Consider the following 25,085-nt stretch of genomic DNA (forward strand, 5'->3'; position numbering starts at 1 on the left):
GCGGGTGTGAATGGGAAACACGTGGGGGAACCCAACCCACCCGTCCCAGAAACAAAGCGTGCGATGGGGAAGGAAAGGGACTTTAATGACAAGTCAGAGGGAAGCAAAGTGCAAATTGTCCACCTCCACGAGGGGGCCATCCTGAGCCCGTGTGCACCCCTCACCCCCCTTCAGGTCCCCAGTGGAGGCCCAGGGCCTGGAGCTTCTGCCTCAGGTAGCTCTTGAGCTGGGGCAGGCCTCTCTGGGACTCCAGTTCTTCAAAGGGTAGCTGCAGGGCGGAGGACAGAGTTCGTCATCCTTGTGGGCTGGGGAGCTGGCAGCCCGGTCAGAGTGGGGGCGTGGTGGGAGCGGGGGCGGCGGGGCGGGGCGTGGGATAGAGGGTGGGGCTGGGGGCGGGGCCTCACCGGCAGAAGCTGATAGCCCATCAGGCCCAGGTGCCGCTCCCGCAGGGCTCGGGAGCCCAGCAGCACTCGGCCGTCCCGACAGAAGTGCCAGCGCTCCCGCAGCATCAGCACCACCCTGGAGAGGAAGGGACTGAGGCTCAGGCGCTATGCGCGGGGGCCGGGGAGGCTCTCCCAGGCTCCCGCCTTACCTTTGGGCAGGGTCCCGGGTGGCACGGGGACAGGACCTGGGAGGGTACGGCAGGAAGGGGTCTTGGGCTCTCACGGGCAGCACCGAGCCGCAGCTGCTGACACACAGCAGGAAGTCTGCGGGGCCGGGAGAGAAAGAGCCACTGGCTTCCGGCGGAGGCTCTGCTTCCCGGGGGCTGGCCGGCCCACCCGGAGCTCACCTGTGCTGTAGCCTGGAGGCACGGTCAGGTCCTGCCGGTATTTCTCCTCCCCCAGCAGCTGGCGCAGCCCCTCTGCTACTATGTCTTTGTGACTGAGGGAAGAGGAGCCAGGCTCAGAAGAGGCCCCAGGGCACTCTTTATAGCTTGGTCCCACCTACTTCCACCCCCAGGCTGGGAAATGGCCTTTGGGGCTTAGCTTTCTGGTGACCCGGAGCACAGCAGCATAGACAGCTCAGGGTCCTCCAGGCCTGTCTACCCGGGTGTTCCTTGCCAGCTGACACCTTCCCTCCCCAGCTGCCCACCAACCTGTACTTGCAGCGGGTGCGGTCAGTGATGAGTGGCTGGGGGAAGATGGGCACTTGCTGCCTTCGGGGAAGGCGGGCACCCCGATATCCTGGGAGCTCCAGCTCCACCGCCGTGTCTAGCAGGGAGAGGTAGCGCCGCACGATCAGGGCGTGAGGGGTGCCTGTGGGGAAAGCAGGACGAGGCTTACTGGGATGCAGACCCTCACTCCTGCTTTCCCTGGCCCCCCGGCCCTCCAGGACACAGCCAGCCCCCCAAGTCTGCGCACCACTGACATGGTTGATGAAACCAGGGGAAAAGACAAAGTGCAGGGCTCGGAAGGGCAGGCACCGCAGCTGACACAGTGACATCAAAATGTTGACAGTTGCCAGGGGGGCCACCCCTGCTTCCCGAGCCAGGATCCTCTCAAGGCAGGGCATAAACTGCTGCTCCAGAGGCACGTAGTTCAGCCGCCCAAAGGGTAGGACCAACTTCTGTACCACCTGTGGGGCAAAGAGCAGCCCATCACCCAGGGGGAAGTTTCTCTGGTCTTCTTTACAAGCTGAACCTCAGGAAGACTTGGCCTGCAAGCTTATGACATCAGTCACTGGAAAGGCAGGACAGTCCCTCTACAGCACAGATGCTCAATAGCATAAGCACTGCTCAAGTCCCATGTCAGTCTCCAAACAAGCAGAGACATGGCTGCGGGTTCTGGCCCTGAAGACTTGGTGGAGTGGGATCGACCAAGCTAAGACAGTGGCTAAGGATGTCTGGAGAAGTGCAGAGAACCAGGTGTACCTGGTGGGGAGTTGGACAAGCCAGTGGGGGTTTGAGCCAAGGTTGGTACCCCAGGGGAGAGGCCAGAGAGCCTAGGTAGGTGGTCTGCTGCAGCAAGCAGCAGTCAGTCAAGTGGACAAGATGAGGGGGGTGGGAGCTAGGCCTGCTGGGATGTCTGAGGGCCACTAGGAGAGCAGCTTGGGAAGCTGAGGCAATCCCACCTTGCTATTGAGCTGGGCTTCCTGAACCACCAGGAAGTGGGCAATGGCTTCCAGAAGCTGGGGCTCCCTCAACCGGTGGCGGGCCAAGTGCTGCGCTAGGAGCACCATCACGTGGGGAGTCAGTTCCTCAGGCCTGGCCTCTGTGAAGAACAGCTTATCACGCTGGACCCTCAGGCCAGACCCGGGTGAGATTCCAGCAGATACTGCCTGCCTCCACCCCCCCATCACCTGTCCCCCGCTCTGACACCTGCCAGGCTGCGGATGAGGTGCTGCTGAGGACGCCGCTGGAAACGGGGACAGCTTAGAGCGGCTTCCAACCTTTGCCCACCTCGAAGGATAGGCGGCAGAGGGGGCGGTGGCTTCGGAGGGAGGCGGAACCTTCGCTCCTGCTCCAGGGCGCACATCAGGGGCCCATCTGATGGGAAGCCTGAGAGGCAGAGGGTCAAAGGAGGCAGGGAAGGAGCTGCTCTGCTCTTCTGCAATCCTGCAGTTTTAGTTAGTGAATCCTCAGTCCTTCTCATCTCTGTTTTCTGGGCTGGAAGATCTGCTACAGAGCACGCGGAAACACCAGAGAAATAGGAGCTACCACGTGAATAAAGTTATCACAACCGTCTGTGGGAAAGGCCTTATACAAAGAAGGCAGTAAGATCTCATCTCTTGCCAATGATGATCAATTGCAGTGGCTCCCTAGGGCACTGTATTAGAAGAGACCTGGTGGCTCAGTGGTAAAGAATCTGCCTGGCAATGCACAGGTTCGATCCCTGGGTCTGGAAGATCCCCTAGAGAAGGAAATGGCAACCCACTCCAGTATTGGGTTGAGGACTTGGTGGGCTATGGTTCATTGGATCGCAGAAGAGCCAGACACGACTTAGCGACTAAACAACAAAAAAGGGGGTGGCACCCTAACCTAAGCTGCAACTCATGCTGCTTGACTCGTGATGACTGTCGTGGATACCGCAGAGCAGCAGCAAGTGTGGCATCACTCAGCAAGTGTGCCATTCCTGGCAAAGCTTGAGGTGGGTTCTGTCAGTGATCTCAGGTGGGTCTGCTATGGTTTCTCTATCCTTCTATTGACACCCACCCACCCATAGACACCGTCCTCACCCAATAAGGCTGCAAGGTGCAGACACACGTGGATGGTGTGAATGTCAAAGGAGGGGCAGTTTCGGATGATGAGCTGACTCAAGTCCTGCAGTGTGGCCTGCTCCACAGGAGGGGGCTGCGGCAGAGACCCCAAGAGCTGGCTCAGACGACGAAGCGCCACAGGGTAGTGGTGGGCACGCACTTTGGTGGGGTTCTGCCCCAGCCAGCGTAGCAGCTCCCCAGGGCTCCTCGCCTGTTCCAGAAGCCGCTGCAATCCCTGCACAGGGCCTGCATGGGGGCCTCCTCCAGGAGGCCGGTGGTCTCCCCATTTGTTGGGTCCCAGACAGCAGGGCTGTACTGGTGGGAGCAGCAGCAAGCCAGACAGACGAGCACTGGAGGCCTGGGCAGAGAGCAGGACTCGAAGCATGGAGTTGGGTGCTGGAGACCCTGAGGGGTGGCCCAAAAAAGGGAGTGAGGTATTCTCCAAAGGGGAGAAAGACCAACTCTCTATTCCTCACCTCGCTTCCCATCCAGAGGAGTCTGGGGACAGAGCAACCCGTACTCTCTTCACCCTTCTTTGTGACTGCTCTGGTCCTCTTCCCCAACCCGCCCCTCTCTGACTCCTTCCAACCTTTGCGAGAGCAATCGGAATCCTTCAGAGTTCTCGCGGAGGAATTTTTACAGAGCAATTCCACATGCATCATCTCCTCCGATCCTCCTCTGACACGCCCGTGAGGAGGCAGGCAGGGGCTGGTACTATCTCGATTTCACAGGTGGAGGGACCAAGGCCCAGGGAGGCGAGGGGGTTAAGGCAAGCCCCGAGGTCCCGAATCTGGTTAGTGGTCGCGCCCAGCCTGGAACCCAGCTCGCCCGACAGATACGCTCCCCCCCACCCCCGACCACCTCCCCCTCCCGCAGGAGGCGGCGGCGGTACCGGAGGGTGGAGCGCGGGCTCCATGGTCCTGGGTTCCATGCTGGGCGCTCCCACTTACCAGCTGCGTGACCTTGGACAAGTGGCTTCGGTCTCCCTGCCCAAGCCTTCTCGCCTGTGAAACAAGAACGCAGGGCCCACCTCGGAGGGCGCCCGTGGAGCCCGCGGGCGCGGCCTGCGCTACGGCGCGGAGTCGGCGGTGTCAGGGGGGCCCCCCCACACACCCCCACCCGCGGCCCGGGGGGAATGCCAGGAGACCGTGGTCGCGGTCGCCAACACCAACTCCCGCCGCCCTTCCCCGCGGCCCGCCCCGCAGGCGCCACCCCTACATGACTCCCCAGGCCCCGCGCAGGTCGCTCCCTCGGTCGGTCTCGGGGCCCGGGAGCCGGGCTCCCCCCGCGGCCTCCTCATCAGGGGGCCACTGAGTCCTCCATCTTCCCGGCAGCCCCCGAACCGCGCGGCCCGGACGCCAATCGCCACGCCAAGTAGGTCCTCCGCCAGCAAAGACGTGGCTCCCGGCAGGCCCCGCGCGCCAGGGCGCCGCGCGCCCCGCCCCCTGCTTCCGGGAAGCTGCGCGCGCGCGGCGCCGGGGCGGGGCGGGGCCATAGGACTGGGGGGGGTAGGGGCGGGGCAGAGGCGGGGCTAAAAGGCTGGGGGATGAGATTGGGGTGCAGAGGGGAGTGAGCAGCGGTTGGCCTGGGCGGGCAGGGCAGGGTAGGGCGAAGCATCTGGCCCACCCCTTTTCTCCCAGTAGGGCAGAGCTCCCCGTAGACCCCCTCCTCCGCGACCCACACACGCAGACACTAGGCCAAGAATGAAAACTTCACAGTTATTTAATCTGCACGTGTTCCAGAAAGCCCCCTCCACCCATCCCGACTCCCCTTCTCCAGCCCTTCCCAGTCCTCGGGCCCCCAAACCAGCCAAGGAGCGATCCGGGACTAAGAGGTGCCCAGGTCCTCAGGCTGAGCCCTAAGGGCCCAGGGGCGTGGCCCCGCTCTCTCCAGGGCCAAGGCAACGACAGCAGCTGTCTGACTCGGGGTAGCCCACTGTCAGGGGGCGCCGAGGCCCAGCTGCCCCGGGAGGTGGCCCAGAGCCATGAAGGTCACAGGGAGGGGCTTCCGCCGCCCCTCGGAGTGCTCTGCCGCGCAGCGCTGGGCTCCAGGGTAGTGGGAAGAGGCAGGTCGGAGAGGTGGGCCTGGGCAGACAGCAGCTCCCACCTTGTCGTGGCGAGCAAGGTCCCGAGAGGCCGGTGGCATGGCCAAGAGCCCGTGGAGGCACTACGGGCGGTACATGGCAAAGGCCAGGAGGCTGAGGAGCAGGGTGAAGCCGGCCAGACCCAGAGTGGCAGTCAGGGGAAAGAAGGGCCGGTACTGGATCTGGCAGTACCATAGCAGAAGCAGCAGCAGAAGGAGCAGGGGCAGCAGCAGGCTGCCTACTTCCAGCCCTGAGGGGCCTGGCTCGGACCCCGGTGGGCAGGGCGGGAGGGGGGGACCCACCCGTGTGGACACGTGGCAGTGGAGGACACAGTTGGGAGGGAGGTGAAGGCTGCCCAGGGTCTGGGTGTCGTCTCCTAGTAGCTGCCCTTGGTAGATGAGTCGCACGTGCTGTTCCCGGCCGGGAAACTGGGTCCTGAGGAGAGAGGGACCTGGGTAATAGAGCGAGTCTCAGGCACTCCTGGCCCCTGGTCCGGAACAACTCTCCTACCCTCACCTCTGGCCTCCACAGTGTGTGTGTGTGGGGCCCTCCTGCTTCAGGGGAGCAATACAGTGTGTGACTAGGGGCCTCAGTTTCCTCATCTATAAGAGGATCTCCGGGATCTCTGCTGGCCCTTCTAGGACTGTGATCATCCCCGCCCTACTCTTTAGCACTTGCTTCCTGTCATCCTCCCGGCTTACCTTTTCAGGGAGCCAATGGTGTCGTGGGGCCAGGCTCTGGCCACCTGCTCAGAATCGTTGAGGAATTTCAGCCGAAGTACGAGGGGCTCCTGGGGGGAGTCCGGAGGTGGCGGCGTTGCTGCGAGCCCCACGCCGGGTTCTGGTGGTGCCGCCTGACCTCGGTGTCTCAGGCCGGGGGTCTCAGCTCCTGGGGCCTCCCCTCTGATGCTGTCCATGACCGCCATGGCTTCGCTGGGCTGCGCTGGTGTTGGGGTCCCTGACGGCTGGGGCAGTGGATCGGCGCCCTCGGCAGTGTGCGTTGAGACCCAGGCGAGAGCCAGCACCAGAAGGCAGGCAAGCACCGAGAAAAGGATGGTCACCTCATCACCTACCCCTTCGATCAGGGCCATGGCACCTGCCTTGCCTGCCACGCTACCGGGCTGGAGAGGCACAAAGAACCCATGAGGGGCTGGCTCACCCACCAAGAGCCCTCTGAACTTCAGGGGGCCCCTGACCCCATCCCACCACAACTCTCCCACAGTCCTCATTCCGCCCAGTTATCCCAGCCCTACCCTGGGACATACACTGCTCTGACACCTGGCCACCCCAAACTTGCCCTACATACCCCTTCCCAACACCAGATCACAAGTCCTAATTTTCTGTAACCTAAATTTCAGGTCTTTAAGCAGTTCCACAATTCACCCAAACCCTATTCCGAAGTCAGAGCTTTGACCTTCTAACCAACCTCTCCCTTAAATTCAGCCCCTATCAAACCACCCCAAAGCTTACCTATTCTCCCCATTTAGGTCATCTCAAAGTTTATCTATTCCTTTGCCTATTTCACGGCAAAGCCTATCTATTAATACTGCTTCATCGCTAAAGTTTCTCCAAGGGGGTAGAAAAAAGGTCTCTACGCACACGCACAACGCCCCCTTACCATTCAGCCAACCCCCATCCGCGGCACAGGACAGCTTCCCAAGGCTTCCCCAGGCCAAATGTCAAACTGCTTCCCTTTGGCAAACTGGAACCTCCGAGGGTTCCCACCCCCAACCCTAGCCCCCACCCCAACTCGGCCCCCCTGGTCCACTCAAACCCCACCCAAGGCGTCCCGACCCCGCGCCTCCCCTGGGAAACCTCTCCAAACCCAGCCTGCTGCAAGACCCCAGATCTCGCCCGGGAACCCAAGACTTTGCCCTCCCCACCTCCATCCTCCACCACCCTTCGCATCTTCCCGCCGCCCGCCCCCACACCGCGAGTGGCTGGCGGGCGCGAGAGATCCCGGGGCGGGGCCAGCCGGGCCAGCTGCTGGGGCAGCGGGGTGGTGCGGCCACGGCGCAGGGACTCACCTCCAGGATCCGCCAGCTCCATAGCGGACCCTCGGGCACTTCCGGGAGGGAGGTGGCGAGGTCGCAGACACCTGGAGGCACCCCCTCCTTCCCCGCCGCCGCCGCCCGGAGCATTGTGGGTCTTGTAGTCTGGAAGGATGCGCAGTCCAGCGTTCTGCGCTGCGGACCCACGTGCGGAGTTCAGCCGCCTGCGCCGAGCCCCCACAGATCGCTGAGGGGCTGGCGGCGGCGGCTTTGAGGTTGTGCTAGCCCGCAGAGGTTCGGGGCGAGGTAGGGGACAGCAGGATACTCTCCCTCACCCGCGGACAGCCAGGACGTGTATCACATCAGAAACCAACGTCAGCTGGTTTCTGGCTAAGTCTGTCATATCACCCCCCCGCCCCACCCGGGGTTTGGTGATGCAGTCTTTGGGGAGCGCAGGTGGACCCTACGCCGGCCTACTCTTAAGTCAGAGTGGACCCTCCACGTTGACTCTTCAGCCCAGAGCCCAGTATCCACGGGCTGCCCGCCCCCCTCCCTGCCCCCAAGGCTGGCTGAGGAGATGGGTCTTCAGAGCTGGCCATGGGAGGCTTCAGTTCAGTTCAGTCGCTCAGTCGTATCCGACTCTTTGCGACCCCATGGACTGCAGCACACCAGGTCTCCCTGTCCATCACCAACTCCCGGAGTTTACCCACTCATGTCCATTGAGTCGGTGATGCCATCCAGCCATCTCATCCTCTGGGGGACTTGGGGCTGCCTTATTTACCTGGCTCCTTCTCCACTGGGCTCCTGTAAGACTGTGAGGAGCATAGACTTTGGAACATGGCAAAAAATTCTGACCCCTTATCCTGTGCTTATCAACTATATGACCTTGAGTGCATTATTGAATCTATATGAACCTAAATTTCTTCATTCTTAAAACTTACCTCAGAAGACAATTGTAACGGGCAAAGTTTGGTGTTTTATTAAAGAAGTGTGAAAACTGTAGAGGGGATCTGTCACACGGTAGATATTTATTCACTTAGAACGCTTCCTCCCCTGAAATTTGGGCTCAGAAATTGGATCCTTAAGAGTATTGTTGTTGTACAGGCGATGTTGAGCCTCATGTGGCCTGAGCCAAGTTAATTTCTATGGGTTTTCCCTCCTTCCTTTGGGCTCCTATAGCCACAAACTTTATAGGTCAGTCTTGATTAAAAGTAATGTACCCTGGTGCCCTGATAGCCTATGCCTACTTATGGGAGCAAACACTCCAAATGTTGCCTTGGGACTGTCAGTTTAGACTTACAACATACAGAACTATTAATAACTTATCTCTAGTTCCTTCCCATTTATCCAGTTATTCTAGAAGTATTCATTAAATGTATAGCCTGTGCTGGGTGCTGGGTCAGACTCTGGGAATACAATGGCGAATCAGACTGTATCCCTGCCCTCATGTAGCTAACGTACTAATAGAGGACACAGACAATTGGCCCACTAGTGCTAAAACAGGCGTGTGCCAACTGCTGGGGCAACACTTTTGAGGGGCTCTTTACCTTCAGCATCTCTCCTGGGAGGTACCTACTGCAACTTCTTGCTTTCAGTTCTAATTAAGCATCTAAAATATATGTTGGGTACTGCTTTTAGACTTACAGAATATTGGGCTAGGTGATCTGTTCAACCACTAAATTTTTTTCGGATGAAACCCAAAGAGGGTGAAAGACATTCTTCAGAACAAGCAGGTAGGTAGGACCCACACCTCTCTGGAGCTTGGGAAGCCCCAAGGTGTTGATTAGCTTGCACTAGGTTCTTTGGAAGGTCCAAGATACTTAGAAAGGTGACCAGGTTGGTACTGGGGTCAAGTGGTGTGGGTAGCTTAAATGGTGGGCAACTTTATGCTGGGAAAATACCCAGCTTGGGTATTTTGGAAGTGGAAGTGTATGTAAAAAGGATGGTATCTGTCACCTGTGCCAGAGGACATGGGGGTAGAGTCCTGGCAGGCTGATTGGCTGAGACCTGGGTTCTGCACAAGCCACCTCTTATGGGGTTTAGGAAAAGCCAGGGGGAAGGGGGTGGCTAGTGAATCTGCATTCAGCTTTAGCAATGAGGATGCAGAGGAACTAGGACATTGAAGGGGGCTTCCTGGCCCTGGGAGTGGACAGGAACACAGGATGGACAAAGGAGAGAAAACAAGGAAAACTGAGGCCACCATGTGGACCCTGGTGAGTGTCTTAAATGGGGTGAGTGGGGGAAGAAGGCATAATATTTGATTATTTTCTTCCTTCCCCTTTCCAGGGAGGTCCAGCAGCACTCACTGAATCCTCCACCAGTCCGGCAGTGGGGATCTTTTAGGAGAGGCTGGAAGATAAGAGCGAGGACGTTGTTGTTTCAAGTGTCATTTTCAAGGGCCCCGCAGATGAAGGTCTCAGGAAGAACTGGAAATAGAAACCAGGGACCCAGATTCCCAGCCTCGGTGCCCGCAGCCGGCAATGGAAAGTCCAGGGAGGGCCTGAGAAAGAACCCTGAGTTGGCGTGGTCTCTAGCGGTGACCTCGGGGCCCAGGGACAGGGGAGCCTGTGCCGCACGGATGGCAGGACAGTGTAGGCGAGGCGCAGTTGGGTCTGGGGCGGCGACCCTCCTCGGCCCACCAGCCGCGTTCATCAGCATCCCGGCACTGCCCGGAGAACAGACACTCCACCCAGACCAGCGCAGGGGGGCGAAAGCGACAGCTGGGGCCGCGAGGCGGGCAGGGCAGCTGTCCCCTCCAAGCGAGTGGCCCTCGCAGCGGGTGTGGTGGGGGCTGGAAAGGAGGCGGAAGGGCCCAGGCTCGGTGGGAGGGGCCGGCCGCCGGGGCCGAGCGCGCGGCTCGGGGGTGGAGGCTGCTTCGCCAGCCAGCTAGAGAGGGGCGGGGGCGTTGGGGCCCGCGCGCTGGAGGGGCGGGGGCGGCGGGGAGGGGGGCTCGGGCTGCGTGTGCCGGAGCCGGCGGGGGCGGTGGTGCGTGCGCATGACGCGGGGGGGAGGGCCCGGGCCGCGCGCTCCCGGTCCCGTTGTTGTTGCCGCTGGAGGCGGCTTCCAGGCAGCGGGATCGCGGCGCCGGGGAGCGCCCGGCAGCAGCGGCCCCAGCGTGCGCGGCGGCGCCTCCTGGCCTCTGCCCCCAGCCCTCGGCCCCATGCACTAGCCCCGCGCCGCCCGCTCCGTAGTCCGGGCCCCGCCAGCCCCGCGCGCCCGCCCGCCGCCGCCGCCGCCGCAGCGCCGCCCCGGGCCCCGGCCGGGCCCGCTTCGGGCCCCGCGGCTCCGGAGCCATGAACTTCCAGGCGGGCGGGGGACAGAGCCCGCAGCAGCAGCCGAGCCTGGCGGCGCCGGGAGGCAGCGGCGGCGGCGGCGCGGGGGGCGGCGGGCAGTTCGGCGGCGCAGGGCCGGGGGCCGGGGGCGGCGGCGGCCCCTCGCAGCAGCTGGCCGGCGGGCCCCCCCAGCAGTTCGCGCTCTCCAACTCGGCTGCCATCCGGGCCGAGATCCAGCGCTTCGAGTCCGTGCATCCCAATATCTACGCCATCTACGACCTGATCGAGCGCATCGAGGACCTGGCGCTGCAGAATCAGATCCGGGAGCACGTCATCTCCATCGAGGGTGAGCGGAGCCGAGGGCTGCGGGAGCCGGGGCGCGGTGGCCTCTCCGGCCCCGGCCGGGGGCTTCGCCGGCCTGTTCTGGCCACGCTTTCCTGGTCTGGGGGGTCCTCGCGCGCCTGAGGTCGGGGCCACGCGGTTTGCCCATCGCTGGCGCTGCAGAGCCGGCGGCCAGGCTTCGCCATTTCTCGTCTGGCGACACTTTGGGGCTGGGGGGCAGGTCCCGTGCCGGGGGACACGTTTTCTGATCTGCGGGCTCCAGCTGTGAGGGTGGCGTCGCTGCGGGGACTGGTGCGCTTGGAGCCGCGGAGGTTCCGGGGCCCTGGGGCCCGGTCTGGTCGGGAATGGCCCAGGAGGGTGGGCGCGGCGGAGGGCCTCGGCGGGCCAGGAGGTGGGGCCGCTGCCGGAGAGGCGTCTCAGCTGCCGCCCCGGCCCTGCCCGCCTCGCAGCGGTGAATCGGAGCCTGCCGTTAGTGGATGGCAGCGTTCCCGGGCCCGGCGCCCGCGGGCCCCGGAGGGTGGCCCTCCTCGAGGCCCTCTCTGCCTACGCAGAACCCGCACTCCGCGGCGGCCGGGAGCGGGGCAGGCCTGGCGCGGGGCTGGGTCACCGGGGGCCGCGTGAGAGGCCTCGGCCGGGCCAGTGTCGCCTTCGCTGGGTCCAACGCGCGCCGGACACCCGCCGCTGCTCTCCAGGGAGCGGCTCCAGAGGCGAGCTGGGGGCTCCTGGGCGCTGACCGACCTCCAGGGACTCGGGTGCCAGGCGTCGGAAACTGGAACCGTGGGCCACTTAGTTACCCAGCGCTCCTTTCTCTAGGCTCTCAGGCCTGCACTTGGCAGCTGAGGGGCAGAGGAAGTGGGGGCACGCTGCTGGCAGATGTGCCAGGACCCCTGGTGTGGTGGGGACAGACAGCATCGGCAGCACCCCCTACTTCGGCAGCATGGTGACCTTTGAGCGCCCGTGGGGCAGATGGACCTGGGCCTGGGCCATCTGCTTCCTCCTCCTGCTCCTTTCCCTTTGAATGCGGTCGCCCCCCAGCAGGTGGTGGGTTCAGAAATGCCAGGAAAGGGCAGGGCCTTTTGCTGAGGACCTGGAGTTGATGGGAAGGGGCCTGTCCACTACTGGGGTTTCATAGGAGGGCCCCACTGGCGTCTTTCTTTGTGTGAGGCTCTTGGGGTGGGGTGTCCTTCCCCTGAACAACCCCTGTCTGCTTTTAGGGGTCCCCACGGCTGAGGAAGGAGTCGTTGGCTTTAGAGCTGGAGTTCCTCTCTGTTCTCGACATGGTCCCCTCTGACTTCTTGCTGTCCCTTGCCCAGCCCTTGCTCATCCCTCTCCAGGCTGAGTTCACTGTGAACTAATTAGGTGACAGAAAAAAAAAAAAAAAACCTCATTAGCTTGGATCTGAGTAAATGGCCTGAATCATCGGTGTGGCTCCGGGGACCAGGAGGTGGCATATGTGTGAGCCAGGGGCCCCCAAAAGAGAGGAGATGATCAATTTTTCCTCCCCAGTCTGAAGAGGCGGGGCGGGGAGAGCTGCCATTCCCTGTGGCTTCCCGATTTCCCCCAGAGGAAGTAAGTTCCATCAGTGCCCAGATGCCTCCCTCACCCACCCCCCGCCCTCCACAGGCCCTTTTGGAGGGGGAAGAGGCTTGGTGGGACAGCCATGGGGTGGGGGGTGTGGAGGAAGGCAGGCCGAGCGGGGAGAGGCAGGGTCTCGGCTGGACACCACCTCTAACTTCCGATTCCTTAAGAGCAATCGCCCATACCCCCTCCCCAGCTCAGGAGGTCTCTGGCCAAGCATCTTCTGTGATGTGCAAGCCAGCATTCTTGGGCCACACTTGGGTGTTCACCCCCGTCCTGAATCCAACACGACAGGCAGAATTTCCCCCTCTAGCGCCCACCCCCGTGACCAACTTCCCCACTGCGGTTTGGAAGTACCCTGCGTTCCGTCTACCACGCCTGGAAGCTCCGTGTCACCATCTCGAATTCTGGGACCTGGTGTCTCATTGTCACCAGGCCCAGCTGCTCCTCACACATCCGCTCGCAGCTCTCCTGGTCTCTACTTCCCTGCTTTTTCTTGGCGAGGCCGCCTCCCTCTTTCCTCCATTCCCCTCCCCCATAATCCCCCCTTTTGGCCAACCTCTCTCCTGGAACCCATCTTGATTCTCCACCTCACCCCTACTTTCCCACTTCTGTCGCCCTAGCTTTTCCACTGTAGGCAGGCATCAAAAAGAAAAAAAAAGCCCAGAAAACTCCTTCTCCGATTTCTGCCCTATATCCTTCCTTTCGCCATCTGCCAAACCATATTGCCGCTGTCCTGCAAACAGCATCCCCGCCTCCCCAGCGGAGGGCGGGGTGGGGGGCAGCTTCGCAGGCGGGGCGTTTCCCTGCTCACTCTAGGAGCCTGACGAGCTCCCCCCTCAACCCCCTGCCAGGGCCCCCACAGACCTGGGTCGAGAGGCTGTTATATAAACACATCCATCACCAGGGAGGCCGATCCTATGTTTGCTAGACGTGAGCCTCTTAGTGGCGAGGGATGACATTTCCCTCGTGTGGAGTAAGCCTCACTCGGTGGTGCTTTGGTGAAGGGTGTTCATCCTAACCCTGGAGGTGACCGGCGAGGTGTGGTCAGGGGTCCCTTTGGGACTGAGAAGGCTCAGTGGCACCCTGTCCTCCTGCCCTCTCTCAGCCCCTCTGAACCCTGTGGCCAGAGCAGGAAGAAGCAGAGGAACTCTGAGCTTTCCTGTGTTTCAGGACAGGATCTGGAGGGAGGGAGTTCCTTTTCCCTCCAAGGGCAAGGAAAGAGAGAACCTGTCCACTGTTAGGCCTTACGGAATGTATGAGGGTATCATCAAGAGCCAGGATGGAGGGGGAGACAGCTCACCGCCTACGGAGCCTCTGAGCCACCCTCGCCGCCCTGGTTGGGGCACTGAGGCTCGGAGGAGTAGGGGACCTGATGGTGTGCCCCGTGTCCTAGAAAGAGGGCCTCAGAGGATCCAGGTCCAGATGGGGACAACCTGGGCACGTGGGACCCAGGTGTGCTGGGCCATGTGAGCTGGGAGCTGGGATGAGCTGTTGGGAAAGGCCACCCTTGGGGTCCCCGCGGGTGGCCTGGAAAGGCAGGCTTGTCTCTGAGTAGCCCTGAGCTCAGAGAGGTCTGCCCCGGGGTGACACACAGCCAGCAATCAGACCGTGGTCCTGGGCAGCTTTTCATCAACTGGTTAACTTGTTCCTATGGCCCTTGGTGTTCCTGCCTTTTTTTTTTTTTTTTTTTTTTGAGATGTTTTAACTTATTTTAGTTTAAAAGCATGTTTTATCAATGTAACTTGTCTACAGTGTGCAAAAAAGGGCTCATCGCTCAGTCATGTCCGACCCTTGGCGACCCCATGGACTGTTGCCTGCCAGGCTCCTCTGCCCATGGGATTCTCCAGGCCAGAATACTGGAGTGGGTGGCCATTCCCTTCTCCAGGGGATCTTTCCGACCCAGGGATGGAGCGCGGGTCTCCTGCCTTGGAGGCAGATTCTTTACCATCTGAGCCACCTAGGGAAACCCCTATTGTAAAATAAAACTTCAGGAAAGTGAAGCCTCCAGCTGGTGAGCCGGGACACAGGAGTGTGGTCCTGCTGGAGAGCCGGCTTGGGGAGTGGCCCCCAGGATTGCCCCAGTCCTCAAGCTGCGAGGCCACCATGAAGAGGGAGAGAGTGAGGAGCCTGGCCTCTGCTGGGTCCAGGCCTGCCTTCCTCCAGCAGTGAAATTCCTTGGTCGGGGCAGCACATGGCTGTCCTGTTACTCACTGAGGCATTGTCTGCCTACCTCCATGGGCTCCAGGCTTGGTAACATTCTAAAGGGACTCAGATAGAAAGAGGTGCGGGTGTTCCTGGTTCAAATCCAGGCTAAGGGGAGAAGGTGGCCCGGAACTGTGGGCAGGGCGATCAGAGCCTCTGCAGCTGCAGGTCTCCCCAGAGCTGTAGATTCTGTCCCTTTTTCCTCTCCTGTGACCAGATCCCAGCAAGAGCCCTGTGATGTGGAGAGAAGCATTGGGTCCATTCTGGAGACAGAAAAGCTCTGTCCTGAGCTGATTCCCTTCTCCTGCTCCTGGGGTAGGCATTCCCCAACCTGCTGATAACACGAGCCCGCGGGGCTTGCTGCCTCCCAGAGATCTCACTTGGTGGGTTTGGGATGGGGGCCCAGGGTGTGTAACATCCCCGGGGCCATTGTGGTAATTAACTGCTTTGGGGAATGCATGCCTCTTGGGGGACCGGTTATTGAGGACTTTGCACTAAAGAGCTCTAGGAATTCTCAAAAAGAGGATATTGGTGTGGGTGCCAGGGGCCAGGGAAAGCTGCATTTGTTCCAGATACGTGTATTAGCTCCTGCAATGTGGCCCAGTTGCATCTAGCACTGCGGAGAGCAGGAGGGGAGGGCGGGGCAGAGCCAGCACTCTGGACACTGAAGGTGAATGGATCAGCCCTTAGCAGGTCCCAGAGCGGGGGCCTGGAAGTGGCAAGAGTAAAGCCCAAGTTTTAAGAAAAGCAGGGCGAAGATGAGAGGCTGGGAAAGGCTTGTCAAGACCCCAAGCCTGCAGGAACTCGGTGGGAGGAGCCTGGAGATGCCCCCCCACCCCCAACCATTTAGTCCTCCTTCACTGCGTTCCAGCTCTCTGCCAGATTTGGAAGACAGTCCGTGTTCCTAAACACGCCCATGGCTGGCATGTACCGTAGCTTGCTTCTACCATTTATTTATGCATTTATTTGTTTTTGGCTGCACCAAACATGTGAGACTTTGGTTCCTTCACTAGGGATCAAACCCGCGCCCCCTGCAGTGGAAGCTGGAGTCTTAACCACTGGACTGCCAGGGAAGTCCCTACCATTTACTTCTTTAATTGAATGTGTGTGCCAGGCACGGGGTCTGGGAGATGCTCTGTGCAGGGGGAGCAGGTGTGCAAAGGTAGCAAGGGATGGGGTTCAAGGAGCCGCAGGCTGGTCTGCGTGCCTGAGCACTGAGTCCACAGGGGAAGGACCCTGGTGCAGGAGTTTTGAACGTTTTATCCTGTATGAATTCATTTACAGCTCACCTTGTTCCAGGAATCCACTCAAGGTGTCACTGGAGGGTTGAAGCAGGAGCTGTCTGGTTGAAGCAGGCAGGTGTTATCTGAAAGCAGGTTGGGGCTTCCCTGGTGCCTCCGATGGTAAAGAATCTGCCTGCAATGCTGGAGACCTGGGTTCAATCCCTGGGTTGGGAAGATGCCCTGGAGAGGGAAATGTCCACCCACTCCAGTATTCTTGCCTGGAGAAGCCCCATGGACAGAGGAGCCTGGTGGGCTACAGTCCAGGGGTCCGCAAAAAGAGTCGAGCACGACTGAGCGATTAACTCTTTCCCTTCTCACTCATATTTGAGAATGAACTCTCCGTTTGGTGCCGGCTGGAGCAGAGGGCACAGGGCCACGGGGAAACCAGGCGGGAGAATTGGATGAATGAGCTCTTAGTGTCCATGCCGTGCGTTTGGCCATGAGCCCTTCCGCGCCGCTGTCAGCGGGCCTCTGATCTCAGAACCTCAGAAATGGAGGGAGGAAGGAGACCCTAGCCTGGGGGAGCTGAGGCTGAAGGGGGCCGACCCAGGGCCCTGTGAACCTAGGGGCCTGTTCAGCGTTGCCTGAACACCTACCCAGGACCCTTTGGCTTGCCCCCATTCTCTGCAGGTATTTCGATTAAACAGAGAATAGGGGTTTTTCTTCCTGTCATCTAGCCGGCTTCCACCACACAAGCCAAGGGCACGGGGCTGCTGGTTTGGCTCAGGGAGCTAAGCTCTGGGGTTATGAAAGTGGGAAGCAGAGGTGACCCGAATCACCTGCTTTGAGGTGTGGACCTTGGGCTATGTGGTGTCCCACCAGTGAATATTCCTCGCCTGCCTGCTGGAGATTGTCATGAGGCCTCTGCCCTTGCAGTCTTCTCGGGTATGCGCATATCATTCCCATTTTGCAAATGAGATCGCCTAGGACCTAGAAGGTGTCCCTGATGGCTCAGAGGGTAAAGTGTCTGCCTGCAATGTGGGAGACCCCAGGTTCGATCCCTGCATCCGGAAGATCCCCTGGAGAAGGAAATGGCAACCCACTCCAGTATTCTTGTCTGATGAATCCCATGGATGGAGGAGCCTGGTAGCCTACAGGTACAGTCCAAGTCACATCGCCAAGACCGCCCAGGGACTCTGCCTGGTTTTCCAGTTCCAGGCCTAGGGCTCTTCCTCTCACATGGATGGACTGATTGAGCTCTGCGTGCTGGGTACTTCTCAGGCAAGCTTTTGACCTGGAGTTTCACTTTTGGAAGCTTTCGAGTACAACTTAAGGGCGATTCAGAGCTCTTCTCTCCTGCCATAGTTTTCTTCTGGATGTTTTGTATGCCCGGCTGAATGATGCCTTTTGGAGGGGGGCTCTCCCTTCTGAGAGCAGCATGGATACTGCACGTGGTAGAAAAGATGCTCAGTCAGGAAACACTCCAAAATATTTGAACATCTAAAAAATGTAAATATATGTTTAAATGGGGAAAATAACGCCTGCTTGTTAGAACACATTCCAGTGTGATAGGAAGTAGAAACACCCCACCCCTCCCCAGGGCACCTGCTGTCTGTCTGATGGGTATCTCCGATCTGCCTCCCTCCCGTATCTATCTACTATATCTAATTACTCCACAATCAATGATATTATTGCCGTTTCATAGCAGAAGTGGGACTCTGGAAAATACTCCACCGGGGAGAAGGGAAACCAGAGCCGCAGATTCATGAAAGGCCTCTGTGTTCAAGCACCCGTCTGGCAGCTCCCCGTTGGGGAATCCAGAAACCTGGGATCTTCTTCCTATTCTGCAGCTGACTGGCTGCGAGAATTCAGGCCCCCAAACCTCCTTCCCTACCCTGGCCTGTCCTCCTGATTGTGGTCCTAGCCTGTGGGCCATCTGGGTCTTGGATTCCTGCTCCACGGAGGACAGATTCCATTCAGTGTGAGGTTCTGAGCTTGCCTACCTGTGCACTGCGTATGACGCACACTGCCTGGCACAGAGCGAGTGCCCGGTGTGGGCTCGTGGTGATCTGAGAGGCTGCCTGGTGCCCAGGGCAGGGCTGTGCAATCAAGCCAAGTCTGCTGGTGCCTAAATCTCTGCACACTGAGGACTTTACACACCTAGATCTGTTTATTCCCTTTGGACAGATTCCCCGAAGGAAGAAAATGGTAGGGCCGTTGGGCTCGCACGACCTTCTGGGGACTTTGGCCACATGTACCACAGTACCCCGCAGGCAAACCCTTCCTGTTTTCTGGGGCAGAGACTCCCTGTTCCCTGCCCGTACCCCGTCCCCGTGAAAGGAGAAGAGAAAGGATGAAAGGATTTTGTGTGTATTTGATTACTAGTGAGAGTTAAGATTCAACAATGGTTTTTTGATCACTGTATTTTGTTGAATTTAGTTCATATCCGTTATTCGTCTTCCCTGTGGTTTGTTACTCTTTTGCTTAACACGCGTTGTCGTTTAGTCGCTCAGTTGTGTTTGACTCTTTGCAAATCCGTGGACTACAGCACGCCAGGTTTCCCTGTCCTTCACTATCTTCCAGAGCTTGCTCAAACCCATCTCCATTGAGTCGTTGATGCCATCCAGCCATCTCCTCCTCTGTTGCCTCCTTCTGTGCCTTCAATCTCTCCCAGCATCAGGGTCTTTTCCAGTGAGTCACTCTTTGCATCAGATGGCCAGAGTATTGGAGCTTCAGCATCAGTCCTTCCAATGAATAGTCAGGGTTGATCTCCTTTAGGATTGGCTGGTTTGACCTTGCAGTCCAAGGGACTCTCAAGAGTCTTCTCCAGCACCACAGTTCAAAAGTATCAATTATTTGGTGCTTAACCTTCTTTATGGTTCAACTCTCACATCCATACATGACTACTGGAAAAACCAGAGCTTTGACTAAATGGACCTTTGTTGGCAAAATGATGTCTCTGCTTTTAATATGTGTGGGACAGTTTTAGTCTCTGAATTCAGAGCAGGCATACATTGCTGGAGGTGAGCTGCGGTCTGGGTCTCTCTAGCGGCCCTCTGACCCTCCTGCGGCCCTGGGCACCAAGATGAGTGAGCTCACACCACGTGGTTCCAGAGGGACATGCCTTTGCTGTTTTCGTGCCTGTTTATAGTGTGTATTTTCTTTCTCTTTCTTGTTTGTCAGCGCCCCTCCTTGCCACTGTTGGCGCGCCCGCCCACAGCAATTTCTCTTTTGCCTTTTAATTTGATGTTTTGATGGCTTGCGAACCTGGAGCCCAAGCTGCTAGAGTGGGATTCAAGCCCAGCCACGGCCTCTCTGTGCGTGTCTGTGTCTGTGTGTGTGGTGGGGTGGGAGCCTGGGCACTCGGGGGGCTCCTGCTCTGCTCCTGGTGGGAGGGCCCAGCCCCTCCTCTGCACGTGGCCTCTTCCAGGGAGGGGTCGACACGACTGGACTCTTTTGGTTAAACAGGCCCTAAATGAAGACCAAAGGTGAGAAATGCTATGAAGATTTGGTGGCTTTCAGTCCCCTCCGAAGCCCCCACTTATCTTGGTTATTGTTTCCAGATTCTTCTAGACCGTTTTACATCAGATGGTGCGGTAGAATGGAGCCTGCTGCCTAGATTTGGATCCCTAACACTTAGTGTGACCTTGGGTGAATTCCATAACCTTTCTGTGCCTTGGCTTCCTTGTGGCTAAAATGAGGTTAACAAGCACCCATCTCATTGCTGTGAGGTTGAAGTGTGTTAACGCGTGTGAAGTTTTTAGACCAGCCCCGGCTGTGTTCACAGCGGCTCCAGCCTCTGCAGGGCTGGGGCAATGACTTGGTGAGGTCATCACCTGCCGCTGTGGCTAAGCAGTCACGCTCCCTGAACCCAAGTGGGCAAGTGGGTGAACCTGGGGGGCGGAGTTGGGGGTAGGTTGGTCCAGCCTGGCAGACGCTGGGCAGGGGTGCTTGGTCCCATCTTGTCTGAGGTTCCAGCTGATAGACACAGACCCTGGACCACAGCGGGTCACAAGGAGTGTGTCACACAGGCACCCAGCGTTGCTCTCCTCTGACTGTTTGACTGTCGATTAGTGTATTTCCTCTAATTCAGCACCAATTACATACGTGAATTTACACGCGTAAGTTCAGATTTTCAGGTACCCATAATGAGAAAGTAAAAAGATAGGCAAGAATGGATACACGTGTACGTATGGCTGGGTCCCTTCGCTGCTCACCTGAAACTGTCACAACATTGTTCATCGGCTGTACCCCGATACAAAATAAAAAGTTTAAAACAAAAGGAAAAAGGAAATCAACTTTAATGCTGTGTTTTATTTAACCCATTGTATCTGAAATATTATCATTTCAATGTACAGTTAATATAAAAATGTTTAATGAGCCATCTCACATTCTTTTTTCAACAAAGTCTTCAAGCTCCCCTGTTTTACACCCTCAGCGCCTCTCCAATTAGACTGGCCACATTTCAGACGCCCAGGAGCCGCCAGTGGCTCTGGTATTGGAAGAAGGGCTCTAATTTTATCCTGTCAGATAACGAAAGAATACCTCTTCATTGGAAAAATTGAATATAGAAGTATATCCTTTTGGATTCATCTTTCTAAAGTATTACATTCAAAAAAAATTTTTAAAGTAATGTGACCTTCATGTATGTCCTGCTGTTTTCATTCAGTCATTCCGCAAGCGCTCCTTTGCCAAGCACCTGCTCAGGCCACAGCGATGGGGGGCATACACATCCATTTAGAGGTGTTACTGAATTAGCAGTGGCTTTTTGTCGGCGCAGATTTTCTTAAAGCCTGAAAGTGTAACTAGCGTTGCGGGGGCTGGAGCACGAAGCGTGTTCCCATCGAGGGAATTCTCAGATTTCGGAACCAGAATTCACAGAGTTCTGCTTAAGGTGGAAGGTGGGGAGCGAGCCCAGGCCCCGCTCTTTGGCAAGAAGCTGGAGGAGAGGGTGGGTGTCTGGGGAGAGAGCGCGTCCAGGCTCCTCTGAGTCAGCGTCTTGGTTGCGGATGGCTTTGCCCGCGAGCCCCAGCATGGCTCACGTCACTTGGGTTTGGTGGTTTAGTGCCACGTGGCTGCTGCTCTGCCCTACTTAACGTCCCCGCCCGCCCCCTCGGCATCACGGCCAGATAATCCTGAACCCAATCCTGAACCCCAGTGAGGGGAGAGAAGGGGCGGGGAGGGACTCTCCCATCTGCCGCTGGGCCAGCGGTAGTGGGCTCGACCGGAAGTGGACGTGCCAGCGCAGGAGCCTGTCGGTATGCAGAGCTCGGGCGAATGGCACAGTCAGGGACTGGCTGGCCTCTGCATATCCCCCTCAGGCTGGATGGAATAAAGTGCTGCACTGGGAGGTGCAGGCCTTAAGGGGAGAGTGAAGTCGCTCAGTCGGGTCCGACTCTTTGTGTCCTCATGGACCATAGCCTGCCAGGCTCCTCCATCCCTGGGATTTTCCAGGCAAGAATACTGGAGTGGGTTGCCATTTCCTTTTCCAGGGGATCTTCTTGACCTGGGAGTTGAACCCAGGTCTCCCGAATTGCAGGCAGACTCCTTACCGTCTGAGCCACCAGGGAATCTGCTTAGGGGATAGGGTGCTGATTATGTAGCCAGTGGTGCAGGCCAGAGATGGTTCTGACGCAGGATTCAAGGTCACTGAGGAACAGCGGGGTGGGTGAGGCCCCCAGCTCTTTTCTAGTCGTGGTGGGAGCCTCCTTCCAGCTCACGGAGCAAGGGCGGGCTGGGTTATCCTGCCAGCCGTGGCCCCCTCAGCTGTGACCCCCAGCAGTGGTACCGGGACAAGTCACCAGCAAAGCCGCAGTGTACCCCTCACCCCATCCTGGCGTCTCAGGCAGGAGCTGTTTTTGTAAGGCTTCTTTTTCCTTCTTGGTCTGTGTTCTGTCTTTGTGCTGAGTAACGTGTATATAGAACAGCGGAGAGTTCGTAAACAGACACGTACGCTCAGAAAAACACGTGGAGCAGTCAGGCCCCTCTCAGCCCGCAGCACTCGTTGTTGAATCTCTCAGGCCACTTCCGGGCCCTGAGATTAGGGAGCCCACCCCCCTCCTCCTCCCCTCCCCCTCTCCTCCCCTCCTCCTTCTCCTCCCCCTCAAGCTTGGAGATGAGATGCTAGTGGAACCGCCCAGGAAGGAGCATCCCGCTGTATTGCAGCAATAAACACCACCTCCTTTGCACCAACTCCTTGTTAACCTTTGTCCAGGGAGCCAGCAGGGAACATGCTGATGGGCCGGGCTGGGCGGCCTTCTGCCTTCAGGAGGCCCTTGGATAAGCCTTCCTGAGTCCCCCCTCCAGCCAGCCTAGAGAAGACAGAGGTCGTCACCCTGCAGAGCTCTCTGCTCCCAGCCTGTCATTCAGAAGGGGCATGCCATCCTGTGCTGGTGCCTACAGGCACCTCACCTCCCTCCCCGGTCCCGTCGCCTGCTGGCTGTGGCCCTGGGGCTGCACTCTGCCCAGTGGGCTGCGGAGACACTTACTGCCCTTTCCCCATGGGAAGAGCTGGGCTGTAAATCCGCCTGTTCCCAGCTCCATCACTCTCCTTTCTGGTGCAAGGCCCTGGTCTGTCCCCCCCCCGACCCCTCAAGACTCCCCTGGCCTGGTCCCTTGTGGGCCTGGAGCCATGCGTGTCTTGCCCCTGCTGGCCCCGAGCTGGTATCCACCCGACTTGATGTCTCCCTTCTGGATGCTGAGCCAGTGGCAGGCGGGCCTCGGGCCCCCAGCCTGGTGGTGATCGGTGACCGGGGCCCTCCCTGCTCGGTTCAGAGCCCAGGAGCTCTGTGGGGCCTGGGGGTCTCTCGGGGAGCCCAGTACCAGCTGTAGTGGCCTGGAGCAGCCAAGGATGGGGAGAGGGGTTGTCAGGGGCCTGAGGTGGAGCTGGGCTGGGAGGAGGCCGTCTGTAGCAGGGCTCAGCTTCTCTCTCCCAGGCCTGTCCTCCCGGCGGCCGAGTCTGGGCCGTGTGCTCTGCGCCTGACTCCAGCCTAGCCTGCACCGGCGTGGCCCCCAGCTGACCCCCGGAGGAGGGTGGCAGCGGCGTGTGGAGTTCTCTGTCCTCTCCTTCCTCCTCCAGGGCTCAGAGCTCAGTCAGAGCTGCCAGGTCATGGAGAGCTCGGTGTCTTGCTTTCCAGCACATCGGCCAATGCAGCCCTTAAACACCCCGCAGATGTGTGGGTGCGGCCGTCCTTCCACCGTAGCCCTGGCGGGTGGTGGGGACAGGAAGGTGGTCATGTTCTAGCCCACTTTGTGACCCTCGCCCGCCACCAGCGGGCCTGAGACCAAGGGAGGGACACCCGCCAGCATCTGGGTCTCGGGTGGGTGCGGGGGGCGAACAGGCCCTGTGTGGGTGGGTAGGGGGGCAGTCTGGTTGAGTCCAGGCCCAGGGCACCGGTGACATCAATACAGAGACCCTGACCTAGGTCCAAACAGCTTAACAGCGACCCGCTGAGGGGGCAGGGTGCCCAGGAGACCAGGAGAGAGTCCTTCCTCTGTCTGCAAGGGAAAACGCGTCCTGGAGGATGAGGGGGCTGGGTGGTCCAGGTCGGGAGCTGTGTGTGTGGTGGTGGGGTCGGGGAAGGGCAGGAGGGGAGGCCCTTCCGAATTCTGAACCAGGTGCCTTGGGCACTGTCACTTCCTTTCCTTCTGGTGAAAAAGTGAAAGTCGGGAGTTGCTCAGGCAAGAAGACTGGAGTGGGCTGCCATTCCCTTCTCCAGGGGGTCTTCCCGACCTGGGGATCCAACCCAGATCTCCTGTATGGCTGGCAGATTCTTTACCGTCTGGGCCGGGGAAGCCCTTCCAGTGAGTGAAAGCCACTCAGTCGTGTCTGATTCTTTGCGACCCCTATAGTCCATGGAATTCTCCAGGCCAGAATACAGGAGTGGGTAGCCTTTCCCTTCTCCAGGGGATCTTCCCAACCCAGGGATCAAACCCAGGTCTCCTGCATTGCAGGTGGATTCTTTATGATCTGAGCCCTTCCAGGGTGCCCCCTAAACTTGATCAAGGGTACAGTTGATTTCTGCAGCAAGTGGGCTATAGGTCCCAGAGCAGCTCAGCCAGGAGTGGGCTGTGTGTGGGGTCCCTCTGCTTCTGAGCAGGAGCGGTTGGGTACCAAAGATAAATCATATTTCTCAGAGAGTGCGCCACGTGCCAGGGGAGGCGGGTGGGAGGGGGAGCCCTGCAGCGTCCCTGGCTCCCGTGAGAGGCACTGGGAGACACTGTTTTACCAGAGTCGTGATCGTATTAGGAAAATCACTGGCGTCGTGTGTTTTTAAACTATTCACAAGTGCCACCCCACACTCCGGCACTTTGTTTGTACGGCAGACGTCGTAAGAATGACAGCTTTTGCTCTGGTGCCGGGAGCGGCAGGTTCTCAAGTAAGGGGTGGCGCATCAGATCTGCTTCCGCCACATGTACCCCCTCCGTGCCTGCTTGTGGTTCCTGAGACTGCCTTGGGGTGTTGGCGCCCCCACCTTGCAGATGAGGGACCCAAGGCCCGCAGACGTGACAAAGGCAGGATCTGGACCTAGGACATCCGGTCTCAAATGCCAGGCTCTGAGCCGTCACGCGCTGCTGCACCATGGAAAAGATAAAAGCTCTGAAAAATACAGGAGGAAATCAAAAGACTATTGTCTCATCTTGGGATGAGAGGATCCTCTTAAGCCAGACAGGAAACCCGGAACTCATAGACAAAAAGACGGACTGATTTTTTTCCCCCCGAGCCTTTTATTTTGGAAAATAGCTACCTTGAATGATTCATGGTTAACATCTACCCATTTGCTTTCCCTCTGTCTCTCTCACTCGTTTTTTATTTTTTTGGTGGAGGTAATGGTCAGTAGTTGTGGACACAATGGAGCTTGTCCCCCAAGCACTCTAGCGGGCATTTCCTATGAACAGACCGTCTTTCTACATGACTTCACAGCAGGGTCATACCTAAGAAGATGAGCGAGGACTTTCAACCATCACTGGATAGCTCATCCATAACCCAGTGTCCTCAAGGAACCCCCAAATGCCTTATATAACCTCTTTGTTTCCCCAAGTCAGGACGGCACAGGCCCCACTGTGATACTTTTCCCTATCACACAGACTCTTTTTAAAAAAGTTTACTGAAGGTATATGGTTGATTTACAATCCTGTGTTAATTTCTACTATACAGCAAAATGACTTAGTTAAACATATTCTTTTTCCATTATGGT

General features: G+C 58.5%; 3 protein-coding genes across 15 annotated transcripts in view; 1 reads left to right on the top strand and 2 right to left on the bottom strand.

Moving 5' to 3' along the window:
- Positions 1 to 80: 80 nt before the first annotated feature.
- Positions 81 to 4,575, bottom strand: FASTK (Fas activated serine/threonine kinase). 9 transcript variants are annotated; one of them, XM_068972493.1, is made up of 11 exons: positions 4,414 to 4,575; positions 3,407 to 3,600; positions 3,175 to 3,289; positions 2,318 to 2,617; positions 2,071 to 2,210; positions 1,362 to 1,575; positions 1,097 to 1,256; positions 791 to 882; positions 593 to 707; positions 405 to 519; positions 81 to 268 (listed from the first exon to the last, which is right to left on the bottom strand). In XM_068972493.1, the coding sequence occupies exons 1-11, from the start codon at positions 4,493 to 4,495 to the stop codon at positions 161 to 163; spliced, it is 1,635 nt and encodes a 544-aa protein (XP_068828594.1). In that variant the 5' UTR covers positions 4,496 to 4,575; the 3' UTR covers positions 81 to 160. The 9 variants fall into 9 exon arrangements, 8 of the variants coding, with proteins under 8 accessions (XP_068828594.1, XP_068828592.1, XP_068828596.1 ...); XM_068972491.1 differs by adding an exon at positions 4,088 to 4,199 and having other exon boundaries at positions 3,175 to 3,600; positions 4,414 to 4,541; XM_068972495.1 differs by having other exon boundaries at positions 2,399 to 2,497; positions 3,175 to 3,600.
- A 402-nt stretch (positions 4,576 to 4,977) lies between these two features.
- On the bottom strand, positions 4,978 to 7,381 carry TMUB1 (transmembrane and ubiquitin like domain containing 1). The gene is made up of 3 exons (XM_068972497.1): positions 7,305 to 7,381; positions 5,980 to 6,398; positions 4,978 to 5,713 (listed from the first exon to the last, which is right to left on the bottom strand). Exons 2-3 carry the CDS (start codon positions 6,366 to 6,368, stop codon positions 5,362 to 5,364), a joined length of 741 nt encoding a protein of 246 aa, XP_068828598.1. The 5' UTR covers positions 6,369 to 6,398; positions 7,305 to 7,381; the 3' UTR covers positions 4,978 to 5,361.
- Positions 7,382 to 10,561: 3,180 nt separating this feature from the next.
- AGAP3 (ArfGAP with GTPase domain, ankyrin repeat and PH domain 3) overlaps positions 10,562 to 25,085 on the top strand; it is a 56,170-nt gene continuing 41,646 nt past the window's right edge. For 4 of the 5 annotated variants that reach the window (XM_068973485.1, XM_068973488.1, XM_068973490.1 and 1 more), the window contains exon 1: positions 10,562 to 10,886. In XM_068973485.1, coding sequence (XP_068829586.1) covers positions 10,562 to 10,886 — 325 coding nt within the window. The remainder of the gene's footprint in view (positions 10,887 to 25,085) is intronic. The other variant, XM_068973486.1, reaches the window with a different exon arrangement.

The sequence above is a fragment of the Capricornis sumatraensis genome, chromosome 5 (assembly GCF_032405125.1).
Source record: "Capricornis sumatraensis isolate serow.1 chromosome 5, serow.2, whole genome shotgun sequence".
NCBI lineage: Eukaryota > Metazoa > Chordata > Mammalia > Artiodactyla > Bovidae > Capricornis > Capricornis sumatraensis.